The 25,467-nt window shown below is 45.6% G+C and overlaps 4 protein-coding genes across 6 annotated transcripts; 1 reads left to right on the forward strand and 3 right to left on the reverse strand.

The window, feature by feature from the left end:
- Positions 1 to 675: 675 nt before the first annotated feature.
- Positions 676 to 5,701, reverse strand: nkain1 (sodium/potassium transporting ATPase interacting 1). 2 transcript variants are annotated; one of them, XM_076139399.1, is made up of 8 exons: positions 5,602 to 5,701; positions 4,917 to 5,290; positions 3,952 to 4,089; positions 3,723 to 3,803; positions 3,416 to 3,613; positions 3,050 to 3,110; positions 2,103 to 2,184; positions 676 to 1,942 (listed from the first exon to the last, which is right to left on the reverse strand). In XM_076139399.1, exons 2-8 carry the CDS (start codon positions 4,968 to 4,970, stop codon positions 1,933 to 1,935), a joined length of 624 nt encoding a protein of 207 aa, XP_075995514.1. In that variant the 5' UTR covers positions 4,971 to 5,290; positions 5,602 to 5,701; the 3' UTR covers positions 676 to 1,932. The 2 variants fall into 2 exon arrangements, with proteins under 2 accessions (XP_075995514.1, XP_075995515.1); XM_076139400.1 differs by lacking the exon at positions 5,602 to 5,701 and adding an exon at positions 5,494 to 5,574.
- Positions 5,702 to 6,840: 1,139 nt separating this feature from the next.
- On the reverse strand, positions 6,841 to 10,362 carry snrnp40 (small nuclear ribonucleoprotein 40 (U5)). The gene is made up of 10 exons (XM_076139035.1): positions 10,143 to 10,362; positions 9,521 to 9,650; positions 9,317 to 9,410; positions 9,035 to 9,200; positions 8,696 to 8,818; positions 8,487 to 8,607; positions 8,307 to 8,389; positions 7,972 to 8,033; positions 7,395 to 7,498; positions 6,841 to 7,110 (listed from the first exon to the last, which is right to left on the reverse strand). The coding sequence occupies exons 1-10, from the start codon at positions 10,251 to 10,253 to the stop codon at positions 7,061 to 7,063; spliced, it is 1,044 nt and encodes a 347-aa protein (XP_075995150.1). The 5' UTR covers positions 10,254 to 10,362; the 3' UTR covers positions 6,841 to 7,060.
- Positions 10,363 to 10,472: 110 nt separating this feature from the next.
- Positions 10,473 to 15,004, forward strand: zcchc17 (zinc finger, CCHC domain containing 17). 2 transcript variants are annotated; one of them, XM_076139363.1, is made up of 7 exons: positions 10,473 to 10,518; positions 11,396 to 11,586; positions 12,587 to 12,687; positions 12,855 to 12,946; positions 13,027 to 13,127; positions 13,214 to 13,368; positions 13,627 to 15,004. In XM_076139363.1, the coding sequence occupies exons 2-7, from the start codon at positions 11,448 to 11,450 to the stop codon at positions 13,789 to 13,791; spliced, it is 753 nt and encodes a 250-aa protein (XP_075995478.1). In that variant the 5' UTR covers positions 10,473 to 10,518; positions 11,396 to 11,447; the 3' UTR covers positions 13,792 to 15,004. The 2 variants fall into 2 exon arrangements, with proteins under 2 accessions (XP_075995478.1, XP_075995479.1); XM_076139364.1 differs by having other exon boundaries at positions 10,483 to 10,518; positions 11,434 to 11,586.
- A 2,903-nt stretch (positions 15,005 to 17,907) lies between these two features.
- fabp3 (fatty acid binding protein 3, muscle and heart) lies at positions 17,908 to 20,914 on the reverse strand. Its single transcript, XM_076139365.1, has 4 exons — positions 20,697 to 20,914; positions 19,094 to 19,266; positions 18,500 to 18,601; positions 17,908 to 18,405 (listed from the first exon to the last, which is right to left on the reverse strand). The coding sequence occupies exons 1-4, from the start codon at positions 20,767 to 20,769 to the stop codon at positions 18,352 to 18,354; spliced, it is 402 nt and encodes a 133-aa protein (XP_075995480.1). The 5' UTR covers positions 20,770 to 20,914; the 3' UTR covers positions 17,908 to 18,351.
- Between the last annotated feature and the right edge of the window lie 4,553 nt (positions 20,915 to 25,467).

Genomic DNA, 25,467 nt, shown 5'->3' on the forward strand with positions numbered 1-25,467 from the left:
TTTAAAACAATTAAGCTATTATGACACAATTGGCAAAAATGAGCACATTTTTCATTCAAAGAGAATATATCAATCCAGTGTGCTGCAATTATAGGTCTGAAAAATTAGCTCCGATTGTTCAGTCCTCCTTTCAGTGCGCCACATCAGGAGACAATTTTGAAGTGGCTATGGCCTCTAGTTAATTAAATGACTATAAAGTAAATCAGGGAAAATTTGCATTGTTCCAGTGGAAGAATCCAGACTTCAAACATACAGTACATGCCTTATGTAGCAAATGAAAAGCATGTATGAGCAGACACAAGTGTAGTTTGTTTCCTTCTTAAAATATCAGTTGTTACAAAAAAAGATAATGTTGAGGTTTTGCAAATGTCGTCTTTTATGCAATTCTTCACGCTCTGATCATTACTGTTACGGTTAAATCAAAGGAAATTGCCATAATGAGCTCACTAGTTATTAATGCGGAATACAATGAGCCCCTTTATGATCATCAGTGTTATTGTTGTAGTGACAGGCTGCTTCAGCATGAAATGTATTACATGTATTGTTAAATTACAATAATAAAGAATCAAATATTAGGTAGGAATGAAAGCATTCCATTGACAAAACCCTTAATCTCCCTCTTTGAGACAAATGCATGTCTACAGATGACAATAGAGCCAATATTTAGTGTAGAAATTGTATTTTTATTATTTCAAACTTCACCTTACACCCAAGATATTCAACTCATACCCGTCTCCCTTCTTCCCTCTTCCTGTTTCCATTAACAAAATCTATTCATGTCGCTGTGAATGTTCGAATCATGTTTTCCTCCTAAGCCTCCTTCATAGCCATGCTCGAGCAGAGATCAGTGAAAGAGCTGCATCAGTAGAAAGGAGGATTGGGAGAATTTGCTTTCTGAGTACAGTGTCCAAGAGAGGGAGAGAGATACCGGTATGAGGGAAAACCTTTGATATGTGCCCTCTGCCCAGACCCACCCACCCTCTAATGCAAATTCTCTCTAAATGGAACCAACAAAACAATCACTGGCGGGTTATTTACATGCACAGTATCCCCACTGCTCCCCCAGTAGACACACACATGCCCGGTCCCAAAGCCATCTGCATCCCTAGCCAACTACTTGCCACTAACACCTGCAATTGTACACCAGGTCTGTTTTTAATAGAGCTAGAAAGTAAAAGCTTGTATGTCGATTAGTTCACTGGTGTTGCGCAACGGGTATACGAGACGGACGGAAGACGGCTTTGGGAACGGGCATCATAAGACTGCTATAGTATGACATCACCACATTCTAAAATGACAAAAGGTACGAGCCGTGCCTCTTTTTATTATGTGACCCCTCCCCACCCATGTACCCACCCCTGCCGTCTCGCACACACACACACATAGCCGCCCCAACAAAAATTCACAGAGTGGTAGGAGTCCTGGGTGCAACCACAAAATGCACCAGCTAGCCTCACACACATACGCACACACAGACACACAGGCGTTCACACACACACGCACACACTCACTCATGTGGAGTGTTGAGAGCTGGCAGTTTAGTGAAGTGTGTCTTGACTTGATAGAAATGTCCCAAGCTCTTCTTTGTCCTTTGTATCTGGACACATCCTTATCCTCCATGGCATCACTACCTGGCATGCTGGTTCTTCCCTGAGCTCTGTACATTCTATTCAGGGATGTAGTTCTCATTCTTAGACACAGGCGCACACACACACACACATTGACACACACACACACACACACACACACACACACACACACACACACACACACACACACACACACAAACACAAACAGATGTCTCTCCCTCTGGGTGGGTTTAGTCCATTCTTCAGTTAAACTGTGACACACAGATTGACTGTTTAGGGCAACTGCTGCGTTCCATCCACATTGACACCACCGGGGTTTGGCCCTAAGTGTCAGTACCAGCAGCTAACCAGCCCTGCAGTGGGGATGAGATCAGGAGGGAAAGACATCCGTTAGATATCAGCAGAATTTCATATAAAAACAGAAGTGACTTAATAATAGATCAATCATAATATTGAGACCAAAACAGAGAAGAGAAGCTGACACATCTGTAGAAAGACGTGTTTGTAACTCACGTGTAAAGAGGCTGCAGCTGCAGATGGGAGGACTTCTGAGGAGGCTGGTAACCGTAGGAATCGAAGCCACCAATAAAATCAACTTCAAAATGAGACAAAGAGAAGAGACCACATCATTCTTCTTTCCCTTAAATTAATCTTATTTTTTGAACCAAGTGTTGTATTTCCAGATTAAATTCTATTTGGACATGAATCCAATCCATTAAGGCATCGCATGTTTATCATAATGCTTTCAGTAAAACCATTAAGTCACTGCCATATGAGAATCTGCAGCGATGAGCCAATACCTCATCTTTCTCACTTGTCTCCATGTCACTGATACACTGCTCTAATCTTTCAAAATCAATCGTGAGGAACAAACCTCTGTATTGTATAGCTGAGGAAGAAAACCATCTGATTTTCAACATCGGGACAGATTTAGAGCACAAAAATGACAAAGATGACATAATTATCCCCAGAGGAAATATTTTGACAGGTGATGTGTAGCGCTTTCATGTGAAATCACCCCATATTATACTTTATTACATTCTAAAGCTGTTCTCAAATATGGGAAATTTTGCGGTATTCCCTTCCTTGTCCAGTTTATTATGCCACCTTTCAACTTCAGTTATTGATTTCCTTTATTGGGAGAGAAAACCACCCAGAAGAGGCATCTGAGGTGGAAAATCACTCCGACAAACCCGAGCCAGCACAGACGGACGTGCCGACAGTGAGAATATTCTGACAGACATTCCTAATACTCCTCACAGATGGGGCATTCAGATCACCCAGAGGGAATCCTCCGTGGCGATACCGCTCGGCGTGACTCAGACAAAGGAAACAACAAGCTGCTAACAGCACTTCAACACAAAAGCCTCCTCAATAATAACACAGAAGTAAATCTAATCGGCTGTGAACAAGGTGCTAGAACAGGATAAACGAGCCGTAGAAGACAAAAACACACTCACAGCTGTCCTCGTCGTCCTGGAAGACTTTGCTCACGTAGCATGCGTACACAAAGCCAAAGAGCTGTGAGGAGAGAGAGGGGACATAAAGGAGGTGTTGATCAGGCTGATGAACTGTTGGTTTAAGAGCGTCTACACAATGTTTTCATGAGAGGTTGAGAGACACTTTGCTTCCTGAAAACTACTTTTTTGGGTTCACTTAAAATCAAATGATATATACAGTATATCTTTGATAAATGTGCAGCTGTTAATCAATAAAGACAAGTCAATCACATTTTATTTGCTTTGTTCTACTGAATTCTGTTTATGTGTGTTGTGAAGCAAAATGACTGTGAGTGGTTAAAGGTGCGGTAAGTGTTTGATACCTACAGCCAATAGGATCTGATTTGCTGAACTCAACACCTCGATGTACTGGTAGTCAAGGAGACACCCAGAGACGGTGATGACATGGTGGTCATCAGGGGCAATGCGAGAGTCTAGCACTGGCGTTACCAGGCAACCGGGACCATGCTCCATCCACCAAGAACGATGAAGTGATGTGTTGAATGTCATAAGAAAGTCCCTGTCCTGAATGCACACAAACACACACACACACATACGTGTCTATAACAGAAGAAGATTCTCATGAAAGGAGCTGTTAAGCTCATTGATGTTGTCACAAACACACACAGCTTACCTGAGACAGATTTCCAACCTCCAGGTAGAAACAGATGATGAAGGAGTTCCACCCCACCCAGAGGACCAGCCACACTGCATACTGCCAAACAGACACAGAGGTCAGTGTGTGTCTGCTTGACTATGAAAGCACGTACACACGCACACACTTTCACTCCTTTATCCATTTGGGAAGTGACGGTGGCAGTAAACAAGAGTTATGGCATTGGCAGAGGGTGAGCGATACTCACAAAGATGAGGTATCTGAAACGGAACTGCACAGTGCCGAACATGCCCAGTATGACGGCCATAATGTGCAGGAAGTTGGCTAGGATGGGAGCCCACTGGTAGCCCAGGAAATCAAACACCTGCCTCTGGAGTGCTGCCACCTAGGGGACAAGAGTGGAGGGTCACTTACACGCAAAGACATACTTTGCAAATACAAAATCAGTACACACACATACACACATAATCAAGGTTTAAAACACACATAAAACACACCCCCTTAACCACATACACACATGGTGACAGGGACACACATACACAGGTCTGCCGCAGTTGTTTCCATGGTAACTGCCTAGAGCACCAGCCAGTCCAGTGACTGTAAAAGAGGAGCACCCCCCCAAAAGCTCCCACAAACTAATGAGAATCTATGGGCCAAATCCCCCTGACACACAACTCATCAGCACAGCAAACAATAGCCTGGACAACTGGCCCTCACACTGCTGCCGTGCATGCCTGCGTCATACACACAATAAGAATAGCTGAGAAACTCTCGTATTACACACTTATTACTTTTAGAGGGCTATGATTAAGCTGTTTGGAGTTGCAAGGAACAGCTAAGTTCACTGTAGAAAGGGGAGCAGATGGGGAAGAGGGCCTCATGTGTCTATATGCTGAGGGTTCACAGTGTTGTTGGCAGAATAGTGCTCACCCCTCAGTACTGACACAGAACATACAGACCACCCTGACAACACAGCCAACCATGCCTTACTCCTGCTATTTCCAACACACACACACACACACACACACACAGACCCTTGTCTCTAATGTGGCATGCCACCCAGCAGCTGCAACTCCAAGCTTTTTGTGACTGCATGGAGGGGCTGGACAGAAAAATGTCTGATTACAATGTGCGGGTCTGTAGCACGCTGGTCTAATTATATCTCTTTAGTGACACACAAACATAGATACACACACGCACACACACACTTACCAACTGCAGTGAACATATCACTAGCAGAGTGCATCTTCCGTCGCACTTCCCCATCTTGGAGGGCTCGGGACGCGGCTTGGGGCCGCGGAGGCTCCGGGGGAAAGATGAGTCCCCGGTCAGATCCAGACTGCCTGGCCGTTTCAGCTCACACCATTCCCGGCTAAACAGACCTCCTCGGGGGCCGCCTCCTCCTCCTGATACGCTGGTCTGGCAAGGTTTCCACTCACAGCGTGTGACCCATCTTGGCCGCTAGTTTTGTCGGTAAATACTAGTCGTGGGGGGTTTTCAAAGGAGGAGAGAGGAGGGGGGCGTCCACTTCACGCCGGCCTGCTGCGGTCCGACCACCACCGACAACCGAATCACCTCGGCCACACCTTCCGGAGAAGGGACGCACAAAGGCACAAAGAGAGACGGAAAGCTGTCATAATCTGCTCCCTGATACAGACAGAAATGAGCATCATATGATACTGGATCACACGGGGGCGGCGGGGAGGGGGAGACCGTTCCCGCAGTACGGAGGCTAACGTAGGCTACATAACAACCTTCTCCGGACACAAAGCAGCCCGTTGTGACTCACGGTTTTCTAGTAGAGGAAGAGTCCTCGTCCCCCCACCCCTCGTCCCGGTCTCCTCCTCGAGCTATTCAGGGAGAAAAGAAGTCAACTTAACGGGGCAGGTCCGCTTACCGGTACCGGGCACTCGGACCGGGTGTATGGACTCCCTCCGGTGCGTCTCGCGGCGTCTTTTGTCAACACTCGGTGCCGGGGCGGGCGCAGGAGGAGCCGGGGGGAGAGACTGGGCGAGTGAGCGAGAGAGAGGAGGGGGGTGGGGGCTTTCAGTCACGGCGACCCCCTCGAGGAGGAGCTGCATGGATTCTGCAGCTCCGCGCGCGTGCGTCCGTGCGCTCGTGCGTGCGCGTAGCCGAGGAATCCCGCGAGGTGTTTTTGGGGGAAAGAGCACAAAAGAAAACGGGGGCTCGCGCCGGCAGAGGAGCTCCAGACAGACAGGCCGGATGAATGAATGAAGTCTGGCCATTGCTGCTGCCTGAGCGGCCGGGACGGAGCCCGGAGCAACGCCGCAGGGCCCGCGGCGATTCAGGGCGGAATAAAGCGCAGTGGCCTCATTTGTAATGTCGGGCTTGAGGCGAGAAAAAGCGGGGTTTACTTAGGCTACAAGCACCGAGCAACTGGAACCTTTGTTTGAACGAGACATTCAAAAAGTTTTATTCTTAAATCTCTTCTGAGCTTTTCCCCAGTTGTTCCGATTCCAGCCTTCAAATCAGATACGGTTTACATTGATTTATAACAGTTTGCCACGTGTCGCCAAATGAAACTTGAAATGGAACTAATGTAAATGGTGTGAACGAGCTAAACGTTGTGTCTTCCACACTTCTATTGGTTCAGACAAAGCATTTCTTGAATGAATAAAGCAGCTTAACTATAATCGGCAAAGTACAGGGTGCAGTAAAAAAAAAAAAAAAAAAACATTCAGTGGCTCAAATTACAAAGCATAACTCAGAAATATCCAATTACAACGGCTGTAGTGACCCAGCAGCAATAAACATTAGCAGTAAAATACTCTGAAGTAAAATGAATAGCACTTATTCTGAAGATTGGCCCCTTGCAGTGTTAGATCATCAATTGGATTTGTGTAAATCTTACTCATTCTTAACTGCTCTGCACTGGTGTTGAGTTTCAACTCCATAAAACGATGTAATGATGTAATGATGTAACTAATCTCTCATTCAGAAAAAATTAAGTAATAACCACATTTGTCATGAATGTAGTGGGATAAAAGCCATGTTTCCATCTGAATGAAGTCGCATCAGGTTCCAACAGATGGCCAACTTTTACTCAGGTTTGATGTGTAAACAAGTAGCATGTTGCACATGAAGTGAATTTACCGTGAACACAAAGACATGGATATGTTTTACAAATGGAGTTTATTAAAAAGAAAAACAATAAAAGTCAAATAATCTTGGAGGTTTTCCCGGCTCTAAAACTCAAAACACACGTCCTGAGGTTGTTCAGAGACAAGCTGAAGCATATAAAATTACAGAGACTCCTACCCAACTGTGGAACACCGCCCATCCACTTTCAAAGCAGGACACACACCCACACGCACATACACACTCACACACACACCCTACTGAATTTCTCCCAAGTAGAGCCGTTTGTCACTGGCAGCAGAAAGCACTGTGAAGAGAAAGAAACAGAGAAAAGTTAAACTCTTACTCGTGTTTTGCCACGGTGACACATGTGAGACGCAAACTGAAAGAAAACAAGAGAGCGAGCTGGTCACAACATTCTGCTGCAGGGATGAAAACTTTGGAAATTTGAGGAAAGAGGCCCTCTTCCCTCTACTATCTCCAGCTGTCTTCTCAAATTTTACTGAGCCGTGCCTCCAAATAGCTCCGTTCTATTCCTCCAATACATAATAGCCGCTGGTAACAGGAGATGAAAGCAGTTGTTTCACTCACCTATAGGCTCTTCTGGGTGGAAAGCCACTTCATTAACGGAGCCGGCGTGGCCCGGCAGCTTGTAGAGGATCCTGCGTGACGTGGTGTCCCAAATATACACAAATCTATAAACACAGAGACAGCAAGGAGCTATTATGGCTCATGGTGTGAGGCGATACAGAGTCCAGACATATGGGAGGGAGTCGGTTGTTGTTGTGCTCTCATACTGCTGACAGAAACAGTATTTTCATAGATACCAATGATCGTGTTAAGTGTTCATTACCCTTAGATTTATGATCTGGTGGTCATAAATGCATTTTCAGACTGGAGCTCTATTAGGTGCTACTTCAGTAAAGCACAAACAGTTTGTAGGAATCTTTAATATCTACAGAACTCTGTTCAGAAGAGCACCACCATTAATGAATGATCAATTTCCTGAACTGATGAAGAGATATCATTCAAGTTTCTATGGGGAAGTTTTCGAGGTTCAAGCAGACAGATTCTGAGAGGGAAAGGTATGTTGTTTTGTGAAAGCTAAAGAGCAATGTTTGGCGCCCTCTGTGTGCCGTCGTGTTTAATTTGTGTTGTTGTTTCTTACCGGTCAGCTGAGCCTGCAGCGATCTTACTGCCATCAGTGGACCAAGCACACCTCAGCAAATTCTAAAAAACAGGGCCAGATGTTAATTAGCATCGGTTCTACATACAGTACAGTACTCACAAATACAACTTCAAATCAAATCAGTTATATAGAGACTCAAAATTAGATTACTGAATTTAAGAGACTTAATCGCAAAGTCCCATGAGAAACATTGTCTGTTCATAAAATGCATTAATGTTTACTTTATTTATAGCTGTGATAGAGTCATTGCAGGCCTAAGTGTGAGTATCCTGCATGTACCCTTGTCCACAAAGACAAAGAGCTATTTATGGTACCTTCTCAAAGTTGTGGACGTTGCCCTGGAAAATCTTCACACATCTCTCCTTGGGCGCAAAAGGTCGCACATCCCAGATCCGCACTGCACAAAGACATGGGCAAAACTTGCAATGAATGACTCAGCCATCTAGAATGCAACCTTAATATGCGATGGAAGTGTGATACGGATATGTGCCTACCTGTGTTGTCCATGGAGTTGGAAAGGAGATAAGATCCCTCAGAGCTCAGGCTGAGTCCCGTTACTGAGTCCCCGTGGCCGTGCATGTTGTAGATCAGCTTATTCTGCCTCAGGTCCCACACCTACAGAGCATGCATGCATGGTGAGAGGTTATAAAAAAGGACATAATATCGCAGCAAATTTAAAATCAGTGCAGTCTTATAGTTTTACCTTGATGTCGTTGTCGATGCCTCCTGACAGGATCTGATCACTGGTGTCGTTGAAGGTGGTGGCGAGGACCTGGTAGGTGTTCTGGAATGTGTGAATGGCTCCTTTCTTACGGATGTCCCACAACTACAACAGAGACAAACACACGAATAAGACACAGGCAAGATCACGGTTAGAGATGTTTCATATAAAGCAGTAACAGCAAACCAGAGGGCCGGTGGCGGTTTGCCAAAACAAGTACGAGACCGTGCCCGGAGAATGGAGAGAGAGTAAATACACCAACACTGAGAACGGGATCACGTCAAACAGATCCTTCTAAGCAGGAGCTTCTGGAACCCTCACCTTCACCGTTCCATCATCACTGCCGGTGCAGACCAGCTGAGGCCCTCTGCGTGCTGGGTAGCAGGTGTTCACAAAGGAGGTGTGGCCCTTCAGGCGCTTGATCCTCTCCCCCGTCTCGCTGTCCCACACTCCTACAGTCTTGTCCGTACTTGCAGAAAACAGCAAACTGACAGAAACAGAACACAGTCGGTGTTAGAGCACACGTGGAGAACACGGTCCCTTTCATTCAGAATGAGTCAGACAGTCACACATCACAATCACATTATTCCTCTGAGTTCCCACCTGCCATCTGTATTGTAGTGCAGCTCCATCACCGCTCCACTGTGGCCCTTCAGAGTGGCATAGTTTTCACAATCTCCATACACATTCCACAGCACTGCAGACACAAAAGCACAGCATCATAGTAACAGTTACAATAACTCTGTATGAATATGGTCGATGGTGAATGACATGTGGATTTAGATCCTTCACCATGTGTTTACTTACATATAAGCCGGTCGAATCCAGAGGAGGCCAGCGTTGCTCCGTTGGGGTGAAACTTGCAGCAGTAGGCTTCACCCTCGTGCCCAGACATCAGCATAATGGGAGCCTGCAAGCTGGAGGTCCTTGGGGGGCCCTAGGGAGAAGACCGGAGTCATGAGGGGGGGCAGCGATACCTGTACCTGCTCTGCTGGTGTACACAATTTAGATCGGTGCATATAAGGTGCCTGGAGTGATGGTCTCTTTATTATATTACACATAATAAAATTACTTTGTGTAAATTTCACATCCTACTGTTGATCTGCTTATCAGAGGACAAACTCAACAACAACAAAATAAATAGATTAATGAAATGCAGAGCAAATAACGTTTTACTTTCCACTTTAGATGGAGTTTCCTGGATCTAATTGACTAAATGATCATAAAACTGAACTTTAATACACGCATATTACAGACTGAGCACAGCACTCTATGATTGTAAATAATGCAATCAGAGTCTGACGCACCGCACATTCTCTTGTGTTTCGGTCGCCTCTATAAAGATTCTGCACCATTAAATCGTTCTGCGCTACTTTTACGCTACTATTCAAACTCCTCACTGTAGCTGTTAGCATTAGTATTAGCTTACCATAGCCACGAGCTGCTGGGACTGCGCCGCGGCCACCAGCTCCGTCCGGGGCCGCTTCACGGCGGTCGGGACCACCGCCATGTCCGCCGCTCTCTTCTTGGGATCAATCATTTTGCGTAAGTGGAAAGAGAAGTAACCTGTGAACTGATATTTGGCTTTAAATCTGGAAAAGTATTGATCGTCTTTCAGTAGCGCCCGACAAGAAGCGGAAACACCGAAGAAGAACAGAGGCGAATACTTCCGGTAGCTACGAGGGTTGTGATTGGTTGAGATTTGCGCGGACTGCGACGATTGGCTAGATTGCTTGTTGACAAACCTACGTGCCCCGGATGTAGTTATTCCGGAGGCGAACCTGAATTTGCCGTTCAGCTAAAAGGTAACGACACATATTACTTTACATTCTCAGCAATCAGCACGATTATTGATACTTATGTGACCTTTAAGTCATCTCGCATTGTTATAGAAGTGGCACAATTTTTGTAGCATGCATTTTTAATAATTCTGCGGTTTTATTTTTAAATACAGAGAGACTCTAAAATGTGCACATCTGACTCATGTTCTTATCGCATTACAGGACTTATTTAGAGTTTTGTTTTGTTTCAATGTTTTTCTGAAATCCAGTAATGTGCAGTATATTTTTAAAAAAGTAAATGTGGTAAAGCTACGAGTATTTATTTCATCGTATTAGCCGAGTCATTAAACGGGACTGAAATAATAATGGACGTGTATTTTTGACGAGTTAATCGATTATTTTCGAAGTCAGATTGTTGGGCGTTCGGTTTAATAAACCCTAACCTGTTCTGCGGCGATCTCCCGACACAGCAAATGTACAACACACAAAATAAATATATAATTAAAATGACAGAGCAACAAGATAAACAGCAGCACATCAGAAAACTAAGCAAACATTCAGTCTGTTGCAGCAGATGTGTTGACTCAAGAGTTTAATGTGAGATGAGCAGACAAGGCAGTGACAAGGCACCAAAGTAAAAGCAAAATGAAAGTATTAATGACATCATATCTACATCTCTTTATACTGTATATGCACATTTATATACAGTATTGGGCCTCATTGTATGTATGTGTGTGTGTGTGTGTGTGTGTGTGTGTGTGTGTGTGTGTGTGTGTGTGTGTGTGTGTGTGTGAATAATCTACCCAATGGACTTCTAGTGGCTAAAATACAGTGGATCAGTTGAATTCTTCCATCATTCTGTCTCATCCTTTTATTACTAAGATCCTGAACTCTTCTCCAGCTTTCTAGATCCTCATATCGACCTCTGGTTTACCTCAGCAGCAGAGACGGTGATGTCTGACAGTGACGATGCAGCGCGGGAGCCTGCTGGGCTGGAGGGCCTGCCACCCATGTTTAGCATCGCCAAGGGAGAGGTGGTCTCTCTGCAGGCCTACGGAGCCTTCGTCCGCCTGCCAGGGTACAAGAAGGAAGGTGGGGACAGATCAAGTTCATTTATATCACATCATAACTGTAGAAAGAAGTAGAAAGCACTGTAATGGATAGAACTGGCACAACATGTAAATAGGACAGTAACACCTAAATCATAATGACAGTAAATAATGTTCAATAATAAGTACACAAGGTATTAATACAAAGATAAGAAGAAATCAAGCCTGTGCCTTTAGTAAGTCTGTCTCAGTTAGTTGTTGGATGCAGTATATTACTTGATTCAAAAAGTGTGTGTGAATAATTAGGATTATGATCAGAAAAGACACAAGGTTGGAAGTGTGAGCCGCTGAATGAGAAGCTGTGTCCTGGCTGCAGCTTTGTGGGGGGGGAGTGAGTGCAGACGCCAGCAGGCAGCTCTGCATGAGCCTCCCAGCAGGGGGCGACTAGATCTGTGCGGTATTAAGCCAGAGTCTGGAGAAGCGGCTGTACAGCTTTGAAGCCAGATGGTGCTGCAGTCATATGACAGCAAGAATAGACAGTCTTTGAGTTTGGATTTGAAGGTTTCCACAGATTTTTACCCCTTAATTGCAAAAAGGAGCTGTAGGGAGATGCTCTGCTGTCTGTTGATCAAAGTGCATGATAGCGGGGACATGACTGATGATGAGGAAGGGTTTAAGCTTGGTTTGGTTTCTGCTATTAGATGCAGAGATGAGAAACAGATGGGGTTGGTACCATTTTCTTGTTGCTATTTTCCATGTTTTTATACAGAATGTCATGCTGTGTCAGAGGCCGATGTCTCTGTCATGCTCCATTTAACCACTGGAGGGCAAACTGAGACATAAATGTGCCTAAAAATGCAGAGAAACTGTGTTTAAATTTGGCGTTACACATTAAAATTAATGATGTTCTGATGTTCCAACCGATTAAGGAAGTCAGAACGAGCCTGATGTCAAACTTTGTAGTTGCAATTACAAATCAGGATTATTATTATTATTACTAGGACATTCTCTTAACATCTAAACTCATTTTCTTCCTCACACAGGCCTGGTACACGTGAGTGAGATGTCGGCCACACGTGTTGAAAATGCCTCTGAGATTGTGGATGTAGGAGAGAAGGTGTGGATTAAAGTCATTGGGAGAGAGGTAATGCCTCACACACACACACACACACACACACACACACACACACACACACACACACACACACACACACACACACACACACACACACACACACACACACACACACACACACACACACACACACCAGGGTGATTAAGTTTTGCGTTCCGTCTTCTCTCTCTCCTCAGATGCGGGACGATAAAGTGAAGCTGTCCTTCTCAATGAAGTCTGTCAATCAGGGAACAGGGCGGGACTTGGATCCCAACAACGTTATGGCAGAGTAAGCACTTGCCGCTTTCAGTGTCTGTATGTATCTTGTGTGTGTGTTTGTGTTTACATTGTCTCTGTGCGTCTTTGTAGGCAGGATGCCCGGCGACGCAAACAATTCAGAGACCACACAGGAAACAGAATCACGCTGGAGGCGGTGCTGAACACAACGTGCTCAAAGTGTGGCTGCAAAGGTGAGATGACTTCACTACAAAAAGGCAAAATGATGATCTATCGTTTCAACGCTGACGAGTCTCTTCTCGGAATTGCTCTCTTTCAGGTCACTTCACTAAGGATTGCTTCTCAGCTCCGGGCCTGCAGTACGCTCTCTTACCTGAAGAGGACGATGGAGCACCGCAGCAGCAGCCACCGCAGCAGCAGCAGCCCTCAACCGTCACGCCACGGCAAGATGCAGAGAAAAAGAAGAAAAAGAAGGTGAACATGTGACAGCTGATGTTCCTGTTGACTTGCTTCAAGATTTTTCAGTTTCTCCCCCTCCCTCTCTCTCTCTCTCTCTCTCTCTCTCGGCTGTGAGTCATCGGATGCAACAGCCCACGTCTGTGTATAATAAGCTGACTGTGCATCGAGAGAGAGAGACACAAGCGAGCTCGGCAAGATGTGCAAAAAACTGCAATTACCAGGTTTCTGTTTTCATTTTTAAACACTTGCTTCTTTGCTCCTTTCTTTCTCCAGGAGAAGAAGATGAAGAAGAAGAGGAAGAGGGAGAGGAAGGACTCGGACAGCGGCAGCAGCAGTGACAGCAGCGGCGACGGCAAAGCCAAGAAGAGGCGCCGCGACCACAATCAGGACAAAAAGAAGAAGAAACACAAGAAGCACAAGTCACACAAACACAGCTGATAGGGAGAGAGGGAGGGAGAGAGAGACAGGGAGTGGGAGAGTGGGCAAGAAGAGAGAGAGAGAAAGAGGGAGAGAGAGACAGGGAGTGGGAGAGTGAGCAAGAAGAGAGAGAGATTCATCATACATTTAGAGTGACACACATTGCAGCTATCTGACAGATCCAGAAGAGGAAGTGGTTAGAAACAGAGTTACAGACATCCTGCTCTATGTGTGTTTAAGTGTGTGTGTGTGTTTTGCACACATACATTGATTTCTTTTGTGAATTGGAGCATTTTTGGCAATAATATTAGACTCTCCGTGTCCGTATTTGGTAGTATGGATCCATGGAACACGTGAACAAACCTCTAATGAAGTTCTAAGTCCAGTCAGATACAAACATGTTCACTGTGGCCTCAGAAAATGATTTGCTGTGACCTTTGACCCTCTGACTCGTCTGTATTTCTCATGGATCCATATCCTACATTAACTAACCGACATGTTTAGCTTTTATTCTCGGCTGCTTGTCTTGACATCATAGCAGCAGAGTTTCAAAGGCCTGCAGACCTGATAAGGGAACACTTAATGTCGACAAAAATGCTCCAGCTTACAAAAGAAAACACTGCCAACGACCCTGTCCATACATCATTTCCCTCAAAATCACTCAAATTTCCATCATCGCCGGGCTATCACTCTAAGTAAAGAAACGGCTCAGTCTTTATCTCTGAGCCGCCGTAATCGCGTTAAAACACCACATGGAGTTTAACAGATCAAAGAGGGACCGCATGGAAAAACAAAGATCAGACGACGGACCCCGAACGTCCCGAAGTAACCCTCAGCTCCCACGCCGCCAGCAGTTAACCGATCAGCCGTAACGCGATAGGGGACAGCAATATGGCAGCCAGCAGCTCTCCATGTTGAAATCCAGCTATTGTTTACAGCGATCGGGTTTCCTTCGATCAGAGAAATTCCATCTCAAGATCTCTGGGTAATGATGTCTCACATAAAAGGGGGGCTCCACTCTCACACACATGGGAAGTGGTACAGACGCAAACAGGAAGTGTAATACGACATGAAAGGAACCATGTGCTATGTCGATATCCTGTGCATTGTCTGTGTGTGTGTACATTCATGTATGTGTTTGTGTATCTTGCCCCCTGCTGTGTGCTCACCGTACACACACAAGCCCTTCCTGCATGTTCACTGTTTACTCCATTAAAGGTTTTTTTTTCTAAAGTATAAATTGCTTCCCAACATCTTTCTTCCTGGACTTTGAACCGAGGTTGTTGTCGCAGGATTTAGTCTAGATTTAGAGAGATCCGGGATAAGCACACACACACACACACACACACACACACATTAAGAGTCTCAAGGGTGGGTCCAGGTCCACTCTAAGGTCATGCAAGTATAATGGTCTCAAGTGGTTTGTTTGTGTTTTAAGTGAAGCAGTGAGCGTGATGAGGCAGGACTGAGGGCTTTACACAACACGGCTGCAGGTTAGGTCTCGTCTGCAGGTTAGGTCTCGTCCCCTAATGACCCGTGTCAGTGTAAGACGAGATAAGAGGGCGCCGAGGGAATCCACATGTTGTTCCTTTCTGTTGTTTAAGTCCGAGTCTCTGCGCAGCATCAGGCGTGATCGATCGTTTCCAGATGTTGTGGCCTGAAACAAACTCGCTGCTTTCCACTGAATTCTGTGCGCCGGTCAGTCTGAAGACTCTTTTATTTTCCTCCTGGGTCCTCTTGTCCCAGTGTGTGTTTACAGGCTGACGTCTAATGAAGCATTTACAGCTGCTGGTCTGGTGTTCCTATTCTAACTACATTTGTCTCTCGCTTTTTTGTGTATTCTTATATTTCCACATCAATTTCCATGGATACCAACTGAAATATTTTACATCCAAGCTTTGTGGATGGTGAATGATTTAATAGTAGTTTTAAAAAAGTCAAGGTCAGGAGGTCTCTTAGGGTCCAAACAAGGTGACAGACGCACCACCATGAGGAAAACACCCTCATGTCACTCATTTGTCACTCGTTTGCAGCCTACAAACAAGAACATGTGACTGTCGGCGTCTTCTCCCCTTACGTCTAACCTGGAATACCAACAGTCACACGTTCTCAAAATAGTCTGATCCTCCAGTTTCCACTATTTATACCTCAAACTGGCTCTCAGTCTTTGGCCTAATTACTTTTAAAGATTTGAATTACGTAACTGCAGGATATCTTATCTCTCCGATCAATACGTGCCTGCTGATGTTTGCCTTTTCCCCACCCAAAACATCTGTTTAAGCACTTCAAAACTCTGCTGTTTGTAATTGGATCTGGCTATTTTTATCCATTTCCTCTTTATACCTCAACACCATCGCAATCGAGGACGCTCCCCCAATGTTCCTGAGATTACATAAGGTGTGATAAAAGCTGAGCGTTTATCAAGATGTCCTAGCTGTTTCAGCGTATTTAAGACTGTCATTTGCATACGTGTAATTGTTGTGTTAGCTCAGTGTCAAGTGTGTAATGTGTGGTGAGACTTACACACACACCAGCCCCCTCTGTTTGATGAAAATGTCAACACTTAGCTGGAACATGTAGAGACAATCAGACACAATGTTCTCTTCTCTTCTTCTGCTGCTCAGTCTGGCAGCCTAAAGTATCATCATCATCTTCACCGCTCGTCTTAATTTGAGGGCTTGAGTAGAGATTTTGGCTTCTGTGTTGTGACTGCATGGGTCTCCTCCTTCCTTGTAATCAGTGTGCACGTGTGTTAATTGGTGTCAGCTTGTGTGTGAGGCTGAGATGAGATGACGTGATGGTGCCAGGAGGTGGTGTGTTCGCGGCCCGCTCGAGTTGCGTATGGAAACCTCTTCACCCTGTCCCTGGTTGGCAGTCCTTTCTGACACGTGTAGTGGGAGGGAATGAGCCGGATTTAGAACACACACTTACGTAGTTCAGGACATCAACACACACACACACACACACACACACACACACACACACATACACACACACAGACACACACTTATTACATATTCCTCTCACCGATCCAGGGCAAAGGGAAGCGACCAGGAGTGGGAGCAAAAAGTTAATAAAAACGATCTATTCCACACAGTTACACACACACACACACACACACACAGAGGAGCTGAAGAGCTGTACTTAACTAACTGCCCCTTAAATGTGTGTAAAAACAGCTGTGATGGAAACTGTGGTCACAATGTTCAGATGTGATTCAAAGCTCCTGAGCTGTTTGTGACTCGCTCAGACGCAGGGCAACTCTCTGACTCAGAGCAGAGCGCTGCAGGCTCACCACAGAGCTGAATTCACCACGATGCCACCAGCTGCACTGCAACCACGGACACAACATGTCTGCCGGGCTGAGTCTTCCTCCAGGTGCAAGAAAGACGATTCACATTTGGACTCTTCCTCCATATTTGTTTACTCAAATTCAGCCTTAGAGGAAGGAACCAAGCAATAACCTGGGGGTTTCTTCTCGTAATTTTTTACTCTTTGCTCTTTGCAGGGAGGCAGTGGCTCAGTGGGTAGTGCTTCCGCTCGGGAACTGGAGGGTCGCCGGTTTGAGCCCCTGCCGAGGTGCCCCTGAGCAAGGCACCAAACCCTCAATTGCTCCCCCCTCTGCGAAGTGTGGTAATGTAATGTAAGTCGCTTTGGATAAAAGCGTCTGCCAAATGAATGTAATGTAATGTAATGTAATGTAATGCATGGCTGCTACAAACATACTGCTCCTTAGCACCTCCTACTGGTGTGAACTTGTTTGAGAGAAGCCTTTGAACACACCGTTTACCTGGCGGGGAGTCACCACCTCAGGAGTCAAACGTGTCTCATGTTCTCTGCAGCAAGAAGCCTCATTTATTTTACCCCACCCACATTCTGACATGTAGGTGAGAGTCCAGACCACAAAGTCTGTTGCCAATACACAAGAACACGGAAGAACCACGCCACCTCCTTACCAGGAAGTGAAGAAACTGTAACCCAACTGCACACAAGCGTACGGCGAATTGATGTGAACTATTGCTTAGTTTGATGCTATTTAGTCATGTGACATCCACACATCACATCCACCCCACCTCACTGAGTTATGACACTTATTCTTTATTTGCCACCATTTTCTGGCTCTTTTTACATTCCCGCCACATGTGACTGAACACCGGAAGAGGAAGAAGACGAAGAAGAGGAGGAAATAAAGAGCCAACACCAATGTCATTGTTATTCCAGTTTGTCCAATAATCAGGACACTTTGTTCTTTAAAGTTTTCAGCTGTGGTAAAACTCAAACACTTATTCATGGGGCACCATGCATAATAACACTGTAAAAAAAGTGCTGACCCGGAATAAAAAATTGAAATCACTGGAATCTTTTCAGTGTATCAAACAGTGGAACAACAGAGAGAAGAGAGGGAGGAGAAGGGGGGAGAAAGGGGGAGAAAGGGGGGGGCACAGTCAGCAGTACAGTTATTAGTGGGATCGTGAAGGGACACCGTGGAGGGGTCAGCAGCACCCATGGGTGAGGTTTGCTCCAGGTGTTAGGGGATACAGGGTTCTATCGGACGCAAGTGGATGTTGAGGGCGTCGGGCTTTACTGGGCTTTCACGTAGCGACGTATGGATACGACTTCTCCGATTGTGAGCGTCTGTCATGGAGACAAAACAAGGGATCAACCAAAGTGATAAAACAACAGAAACATAGAGACAGGATGTGTGTATTGACATAGGAGCTGAACTTACCAGTGTGAGGGCGTTTCCATTGACTTCTCTCACCAGGCTGGTCTCTTTACCGTCCCACTTCTGGATGTGCACCAGCTTGCCGTCCTCAATTGTCATGGTGGACTGCAGACGACAGAATAGAGGTGGTTAATTAACACACACACACACACACACACACGCAGACACACACAGGCTCCTTCCCCTCCATGCTGCCATTTAAATGAGTTTCAGGCTCCTTTGCTTTGCCTCTCACTTGCATGATGAGAGTAATCCATCCTCTGTGATCTTTTCTGACCCGTTCCTCTCCCCTCCCCGACCCCTGTGACCCCGTAGATCCAAAACAAGCCCGAGAGCCCCGACTGTGACGAATCACACAAACACAGTGTTCAATCATCTGTCAAACTCGCTTCATGATTACTGCTGAGGAGCCAAAAACAAATGAGACTAATTATGTTTCTGAACGCTTTAATGAAGTTTACGTTTTGGCCTGAGGCGATGATACAACTAATTATTTTGAGGGTATAATTCCCTCGAGGTCAAGAGTCAGACTGGGCTTTTGTTCTGTTTTGTCGGAGGATCTAAGGCCCCCTTTGGTGATCTGGTCTGGCCTCTCACCTTGCATTTCCTGTCGTCGGCTGTAGTCTCATCGAACTCCTCTCCCAGCTTGAAGTTGATCTGTGTGGTCTTGAAGGTGCTCTGGGTTTTCAGGATCACTTTGTCACCATCCAACGAGATGATGGTGGTGGGTTTGGTCTTGGCGCCGATCTGACGAACAGTGAAGCCCACACCTGCACAACACCAGGACACGTGTAACGTTTATTTGCATGCATAGAGGCGATAAAAGTGATAAATGTGCAACGCAGCCATCGCCGTGTGCGTTTCCCCTGACACGCTCTGACCTAATCTCTATTTGACTTCTGTCCAAGCCTGCAGCATGTTCTTCAAACAACACTTAGTCCCAGTGACCTGCCTGCATGACGGGGCCTGCATGTTTGAAATGATGACTTATTCCTTCACAAGTGTGCGACAGGAAGATCAGAGGAGATCGTTTCATTGGCTCACGGTGGCTTACACCTCCTTTATTTCCACGGTGTGTTTCAGCTGCAGGCAGATAAAACTACAATTCACTGTGTATGCGCGTGTGTGCGTGTGTGTGCGTGTGTATGTGTGTAATTGCCTGACTGATCAAGAGAATTGGTGCCAGAGGTTGAAGGGTCTATGGTTTCTATAGTGACCAGAGCAGACAGGTCGATAGTAATGTGGTTCTGAGGTCATCAGACATGCATGACATTCCCGCTCTCTCTCACACACACACACACATACAACCTCGCAAAGTCAAATTCCTCTGTGTCATTCTGTCAGGGTTGTAAAAAATAACACTGTATCATTTCATCGTTATTCCAGTTTGTTGTTTGCTCACACTAAACACGTTTGTGTGTGTGGGGGTGTGTGTGTGTGACATGACATGACATGTGTATGACGTGTGCTTCATGGCTACATTCTCATCTTATTACTTTTAGGAACAGGCCTCCTTGGCAGTGGGACAATCTTAAAATTCGAACCCCCACCCAGCAGGCCGACTCAAACAATGACTAGCTTTCAACTCAGGTCATCCACATTGTGTGTGTATGTGTGTGTGTGTGTGTGTGTGTGTGTGTGAGGGAGAGAGAGAATGTGTATGTGTGTGTGTGTGTGTGTGTGTGTGTGTCTGTGTCTGTGTGTGTGTGCTATGTTGTGTGTGTCTCATGTCCATTCAGGGTTCTCTCAGTGGGGGTTGAGTTTCCCCTCCCCACTGAGAGAGAGGCCTCACCCTCCTTCATTCCCAGCACTCACACCATGTGGTCAACCACTCTTCCTCTTCCTCTCTGTCTCTCTCTTTCACTTGCATCTTTTTCTTTCTGTCCTCATCTTGGTTTCTCCCTTACAAACCCTCCACACTCTTTACTTTTCCCACGACTGGCATTATAATAAGCTTAAACCCTTTAAACAAACACACTCACACACTCTCCTTCAGCATTTCATTTTTCATTACTCACGCCCTTATCACATGTGCTCACATGCAGCAGTCACTCCCTGCATCCTCTCCCACAGACACACACACACGCACACGCACACGTGCACACCCCCACGCACACACACACACACACACCCACGCACATGCACATGCAAGCACGTCCCCAGGCCCGTTTAACCCTAAAACACACACACACACACTTACCCAGTTCCCTCATGTACTCATCAAATTTTTCGCTGTCCTTCATGTTCCACGTGCCTACGAATGCGTCAGCCATGTCTGCAGCTATGTGGTGGAATGAGAGCAACAGAGAGAGGGAGGAGAGACTGTGTGTGTATGTGTGGAGAAAGAAAGCAAGGGAGTGACTGAGTGAAAGAAGAGGGAGAGAGAGACAGAGGGTAGTCAGCACCACAGGCTGAGCTGAGCTGCTACTGGCTGGATTTATACCGGCTGTTCATGATGTCACCAGGCGGTGCTGCAGAGGAGGAGGAGGGGGGAGGGAGAAAGAGAGAGAGAGAAGGGCGGTGGGCGAGGGAGAGAGAGAGAGAGCAGCGGGGTCATGGTGAAGAACCTCTTACTTGGAGCGTAAAATAAAAGACAGAGTAGAGGGGGGGAAGAGGAGGAGGAGGAGGAGGGACTGGTGAACAATCTCTCACTGTCACACTGGGAGGAAAGGGAAAGAACAGATTCAGAGAAATGTTTTTTACAAAAGAAAGAGAAATGCTTTTTATGTGTGGGATAAAAATTGGCTCTGGACTCGACAAACCTTTCTCTTTGTTCCTTCGTCATCCGAGTCTAGTTTGTTTGTGAAGACCAAGATCACGTAGAAGGTCTCAGAGGGCGACCCACGAAAACCAGGAACAGAGGAAGAGGGAGAGGAAGAGGGAGAGGAAGAGGGAGAGAGAGAGAGAAGGAGAGGGAGAGAGAGGGAGAAGGAGAGGGAGAGAGAGGGAGAAGGAGAGGGAGAAGGAGAGGGAGAAGGAAAGGTGCGACCGGGGAACAAACAGACTACATCAAAGAGAGAGAGAGGGAGAGAAGGAGAGAAGGAGAGAGAGAGAGAGAGAGAGAGAGAGAGAGAGAGAGAGCAGATGTGAGAGTATAAAGTAAATCAAGTTCTCCAGGTAAGAGGATCTCAGGTGATAAAATGCAGATCAGAGAGGCAACAAGCTGCCGAGCCCAACATGAATAATGAAACAAACACATAGAAGTGGTTGATGTGAGACGTGAATACAGCAGAATAACAAAGAAACTTTTTAAAGGTTTCTGGGAGAGACAGAGATAAGTGTGTGTGTGTGTGTGTGTGTGTGTGTGTGCGTGGGGGGGGTGATACTCTCCTCTGCTCTTCGTCTTCCTCAGTTTTGAAACTCTGACGCTGACCTCCAGTGACCTCGAGGTGGACCGCTAGGGAGCAAGAAAGGATAAGAGAGGGAGGGAGAGAGAGAGAGAGGGAGAGAGAGAGGGAGAGTGTGTGTGTGTGTGCAACATACGATCAAGCCCTCTGACTCCTCTTATCAGCACATTCAGGACCGCTGCTTAGTCTGCCATTACAGACAAGCACAGCATCTCTCTCTCTCTCTCTCTCTCTCTCTTAGCACACACATACAGACACACACACATCTGTCTGTCTGATGAAATCGTCCTATTTGCAGATGATCGAATGATCTTTGGAAGTTGAGTAATTAAACAAACACACTTCAACTAAGTACTCCTGTGCTGCCACGTGGTCAGACACAAACCCCCCCCCCCCCCCCCCCCCCACACACACACACACACACACACACACACACACACACACACACACTCGTGATCTGGGAAAGCAGAAGCTGTGGAAAAAGGCCATACAGAGAACAATGTTACATCACATCAGCCAATATCCCTCACACACACACGCACACACACACCCTGTCCTGCTGCCCTTGTCCTGCTGTGGCCAGTGTACTCCCGCATTTAGCAGTGTGTCTACACCAGCATGTGTGTGTGTGTGTGTGTGTGTGTGTGTGTGTGTGTGTGTGTGTGTGTGTGTGTGTGTGTGTGAGAGAGAGAGAAATGGAACAAATGTGCATGCGACTGACATTTGACAAACAGGTGTGAGAGAGGCATGGGAAAAAGAGAGAGAGAGAGAGAGAGAGGAGGTGAAGGGTCAGAACAAATCAACCCTGTCTGGAGGGCACATCCACAGGGGGACGATTTTGGCTCCAAGTGTGAGCCAGTACGCACCCTCTACGCAACTGTAACACACTCTCATGACACACACACACACACACATGTGTGTGTGTGAGTGTGAGAGTTTCAAAAAAATCCATTTTCCAGGCTAGACTGCTCTGTAGGTTGTTGAATGTACAGTAGATACCAGACGAACCTTGAACAATCTGTGTTTGACCTTAACACACAACAGCTTTATCTGACACAGACGTCTCTACGTGTGTGCGTTTGTGTGTGTGTGTGTAAACCTCTATTGAGCTGAACAAATCAGCAAGCCATCTGGAATGCTCCAATCCCAGATCCCTGTACAGCTACAGGAAAAGTGGGAAAGCCATGAAGTGAGGAATGTTGATCTTCATCCCAGCTATCCTAAAGTGTATTGTGTGTGTGTGTGTGTGTGTGTGTGTGTGTGTAACCAGTAGAACTAAACAAAGACCTCCACATGGTCACGCCCTTAACAGACACACTCATTACTCCTACCCCGCCCCCCCTCTAGGCTTTTCCAACACACATCCATTGTTGCCTCCCTTCTCTGTATCCACAGAGAGACTTAAGTCAAAAGTGAGAAGCTTAACCGGAAGAAGAGATTGAGGAATAACAAACCATTTCTCCACATTATTACCAACTGCGTCTGCTGTAGTAACAGCAGCTAGCACTTGGCTGTGGTGTGTGTGTGTGTGTGTGTGTGTGTGTGTGTGTGTGTGTGTGTGTGTGTGTGTGTGTTTGTGTGTGTTTGTGTGTGTGTGTGTGTGTCCACAGCAGATGGATTCAAGATGCAACTTGACTCGTTCCCATAAATCTTCTTCTCCTGGTCCAGAGGGAGAAAGACAGAGGGATAATGACACTGATTTCAGGTATCCTGGCACATTTCCAGCCTCTTTTGGAATTTCTACAGCATCCGAAGGCCATCTCTCCCTAATGTATTGATGAGGAACAATATATTCACTCTTACTCAACAGGATGCTCTAGTTTTCTTCTTCCGCTGAGCCACCTGAGCCCTTCTGACGTCAGCGTGCCAGGGTCAAACTCTCTCTTTCGAGCTCCAGCTGTGAGTTGAGGCGCACGCAGGTTTGAGTATTTAAGCGCAATTGCCTCATCTGCTGGCCAACTACTAGTACTGCATAATATGTATCTGCCCCCGGGTGGTAGAGGCCTGTAACTACATCTGAAAATGGCAGCGTTGTGAAGTAATAATACTTCATTCAGTACTTAAATGTACTCTCTTTATTCTTTCATAAATACTTACTTTTACTTAACTATATAGCCGAAACAAAACATTTATACTTTTAATGCACTACCTTTTTAAATCTATTAGATATAAGTCGGAAATAAATTTGGAAATATTTACATTGTTACTCTTACATTTATTACTTTTTGTTTACGTTTTGCGCTATCCAACATTGGAAATGGAAACTATTAATTTAACTTATTTAAGCTTTTACTGAATACTATCATTTATTAAAAATTGTATTTAAAAAGGCCTCTCACAAACCAAAATACACATAAGAAAAACACAGACAACAGCATACATCCAGTAACACAAACCCATGAAATAACAGGTGCACACACACACGCACGTGCACACACACACACAAAACAAACACACACACAGACATACAAACACGCTGTCCTCAAGCTGTGAATCCAGGATAAGGAGCCGGAACAGAGTCAGTGCTCAGTACTCCAGTGTTAGCAGTATCCTTGGAAACAGACCCACAGGGGTACAGTGTATTAATAGACCAGACGGACCCTGTGTGTGTAAGCATGTGTTTGTGTGTGCGGGGGGCAAAGTATTGGGGGATTCCATCAATGAAACTGGGGCAACTGCTCGTTACTTCAACAGTTCCTCTCTCTCTCTGCCACTGTGAAGGTTTGGTTTCTTTCTTCCACCTGTTTTGTGTGAATCCATGTTGTCCATCTCCCCGGTACCCACAGAACGAGGTCTTAACCCGTTACCACCACTGCTCTTACTCCTCACTGTCACACAAAGACCACAGTGCACATGATACTCACATGAACCTCTTTGACCTAAATGTGACTAATGCCAAACTCTTCCTATGTGATCCTGTAAAGCACATCGCAGTTGACTTACTGTCATATTTTTAATTACAACAGCCCCCCCGCAGCTAAACTGTAATTGCCTGGGTTATGTAATCCCCACCCCCTCACACACACACAAACTTTTCTTTTGTTGTCTCATGCAAGACGGTGCAGGTATAACATTACTGGGAAGATATGATGCCAGGGGTGCGAGTAGTGCCAACACATTCAGCCTGTGTGATTTGATTACTACAGACACTGACAAGAGGAGCTTTTATTACGCAAGAGCAGAAGAACATCCAGCGGTGTCGGTTGTCCCCGTTGGGCCTGTTCTTTTTTTTTTTTACATCTCTGAAAACTTTCTTCAGTGACTCCATCTCACAGAGCTGCATGAGTGCACACACAGCATTCAGGTAGGTGTGTTAGTGAGTGTGTAGATGGCTGATAAGATAAGAGTCAGTCCAAAGTGTACCAAGCCCTAAATTAGGTTGGGATATAATACTTAAAGCAGACATGACTGAACACATTAGAATGAAATGTGAAATGTATAATGTAAAATATATATTGTTGGATTGTTGGATTTCAATAAGCAGTAACCAATTGAGTCGTTCTGCCTGTTTAAAGGAGTAGAATGTGCTGTTGTATCTCACTTTAAATGATGAAAACTAATCTTAAAGTGCTTAAATGAGAATATATTTCATTTCAGCGAGTATATAAAGCCACAGGTTTATTT

This window comes from Genypterus blacodes, unplaced genomic scaffold, assembly GCF_046128005.1.
Source record: "Genypterus blacodes isolate CSIRO-AG114 ecotype Tasmania unplaced genomic scaffold, CSIRO-AGI_Gbla_v1 ptg000438l_1, whole genome shotgun sequence".
NCBI classification, from domain to species: domain Eukaryota; kingdom Metazoa; phylum Chordata; class Actinopteri; order Ophidiiformes; family Ophidiidae; genus Genypterus; species Genypterus blacodes.

Excerpts from the sequence above, each read along its gene's own strand:
- nkain1 (XM_076139399.1), bottom strand. The coding sequence starts at position 4,970 with ATGGGGAAGTGCGACGGAAGATGCACTCTGCTAGTGATATGTTCACTG. Across the intron at positions 3,804-3,951 it reads GTTTCAGATACCTCATCTTT|TATGCAGTGTGGCTGGTCCT; the intron begins GTGAGTATCGCT and ends TCTGTTTGGCAG. Across the intron at positions 3,614-3,722 it reads AGGTTGGAAATCTGTCTCAG|GACAGGGACTTTCTTATGAC; the intron begins GTAAGCTGTGTG and ends GTGTGCATTCAG.
- snrnp40 (XM_076139035.1), bottom strand. The coding sequence starts at position 10,253 with ATGATTGATCCCAAGAAGAGAGCGGCGGACATGGCGGTGGTCCCGACC. Across the intron at positions 8,819-9,034 it reads GTGATGATGGAACGGTGAAG|TTGTGGGACATCCGTAAGAA; the intron begins GTGAGGGTTCCA and ends TCTCTGTTGTAG. Across the intron at positions 8,390-8,486 it reads CAACTCCATGGACAACACAG|TGCGGATCTGGGATGTGCGA; the intron begins GTAGGCACATAT and ends GTCTTTGTGCAG.
- zcchc17 (XM_076139363.1), top strand. The coding sequence starts at position 11,448 with ATGTCTGACAGTGACGATGCAGCGCGGGAGCCTGCTGGGCTGGAGGGC. Across the intron at positions 12,947-13,026 it reads CCCAACAACGTTATGGCAGA|GCAGGATGCCCGGCGACGCA; the intron begins GTAAGCACTTGC and ends GCGTCTTTGTAG. Across the intron at positions 13,369-13,626 it reads AGAAAAAGAAGAAAAAGAAG|GAGAAGAAGATGAAGAAGAA; the intron begins GTGAACATGTGA and ends TTCTTTCTCCAG.
- fabp3 (XM_076139365.1), bottom strand. The coding sequence starts at position 20,769 with ATGGCTGACGCATTCGTAGGCACGTGGAACATGAAGGACAGCGAAAAA. Across the intron at positions 19,267-20,696 it reads TGAGTACATGAGGGAACTGG|GTGTGGGCTTCACTGTTCGT; the intron begins GTAAGTGTGTGT and ends GGTGTTGTGCAG. Across the intron at positions 18,406-18,499 it reads ATGGAAACGCCCTCACACTG|ACGCTCACAATCGGAGAAGT; the intron begins GTAAGTTCAGCT and ends TCTCCATGACAG.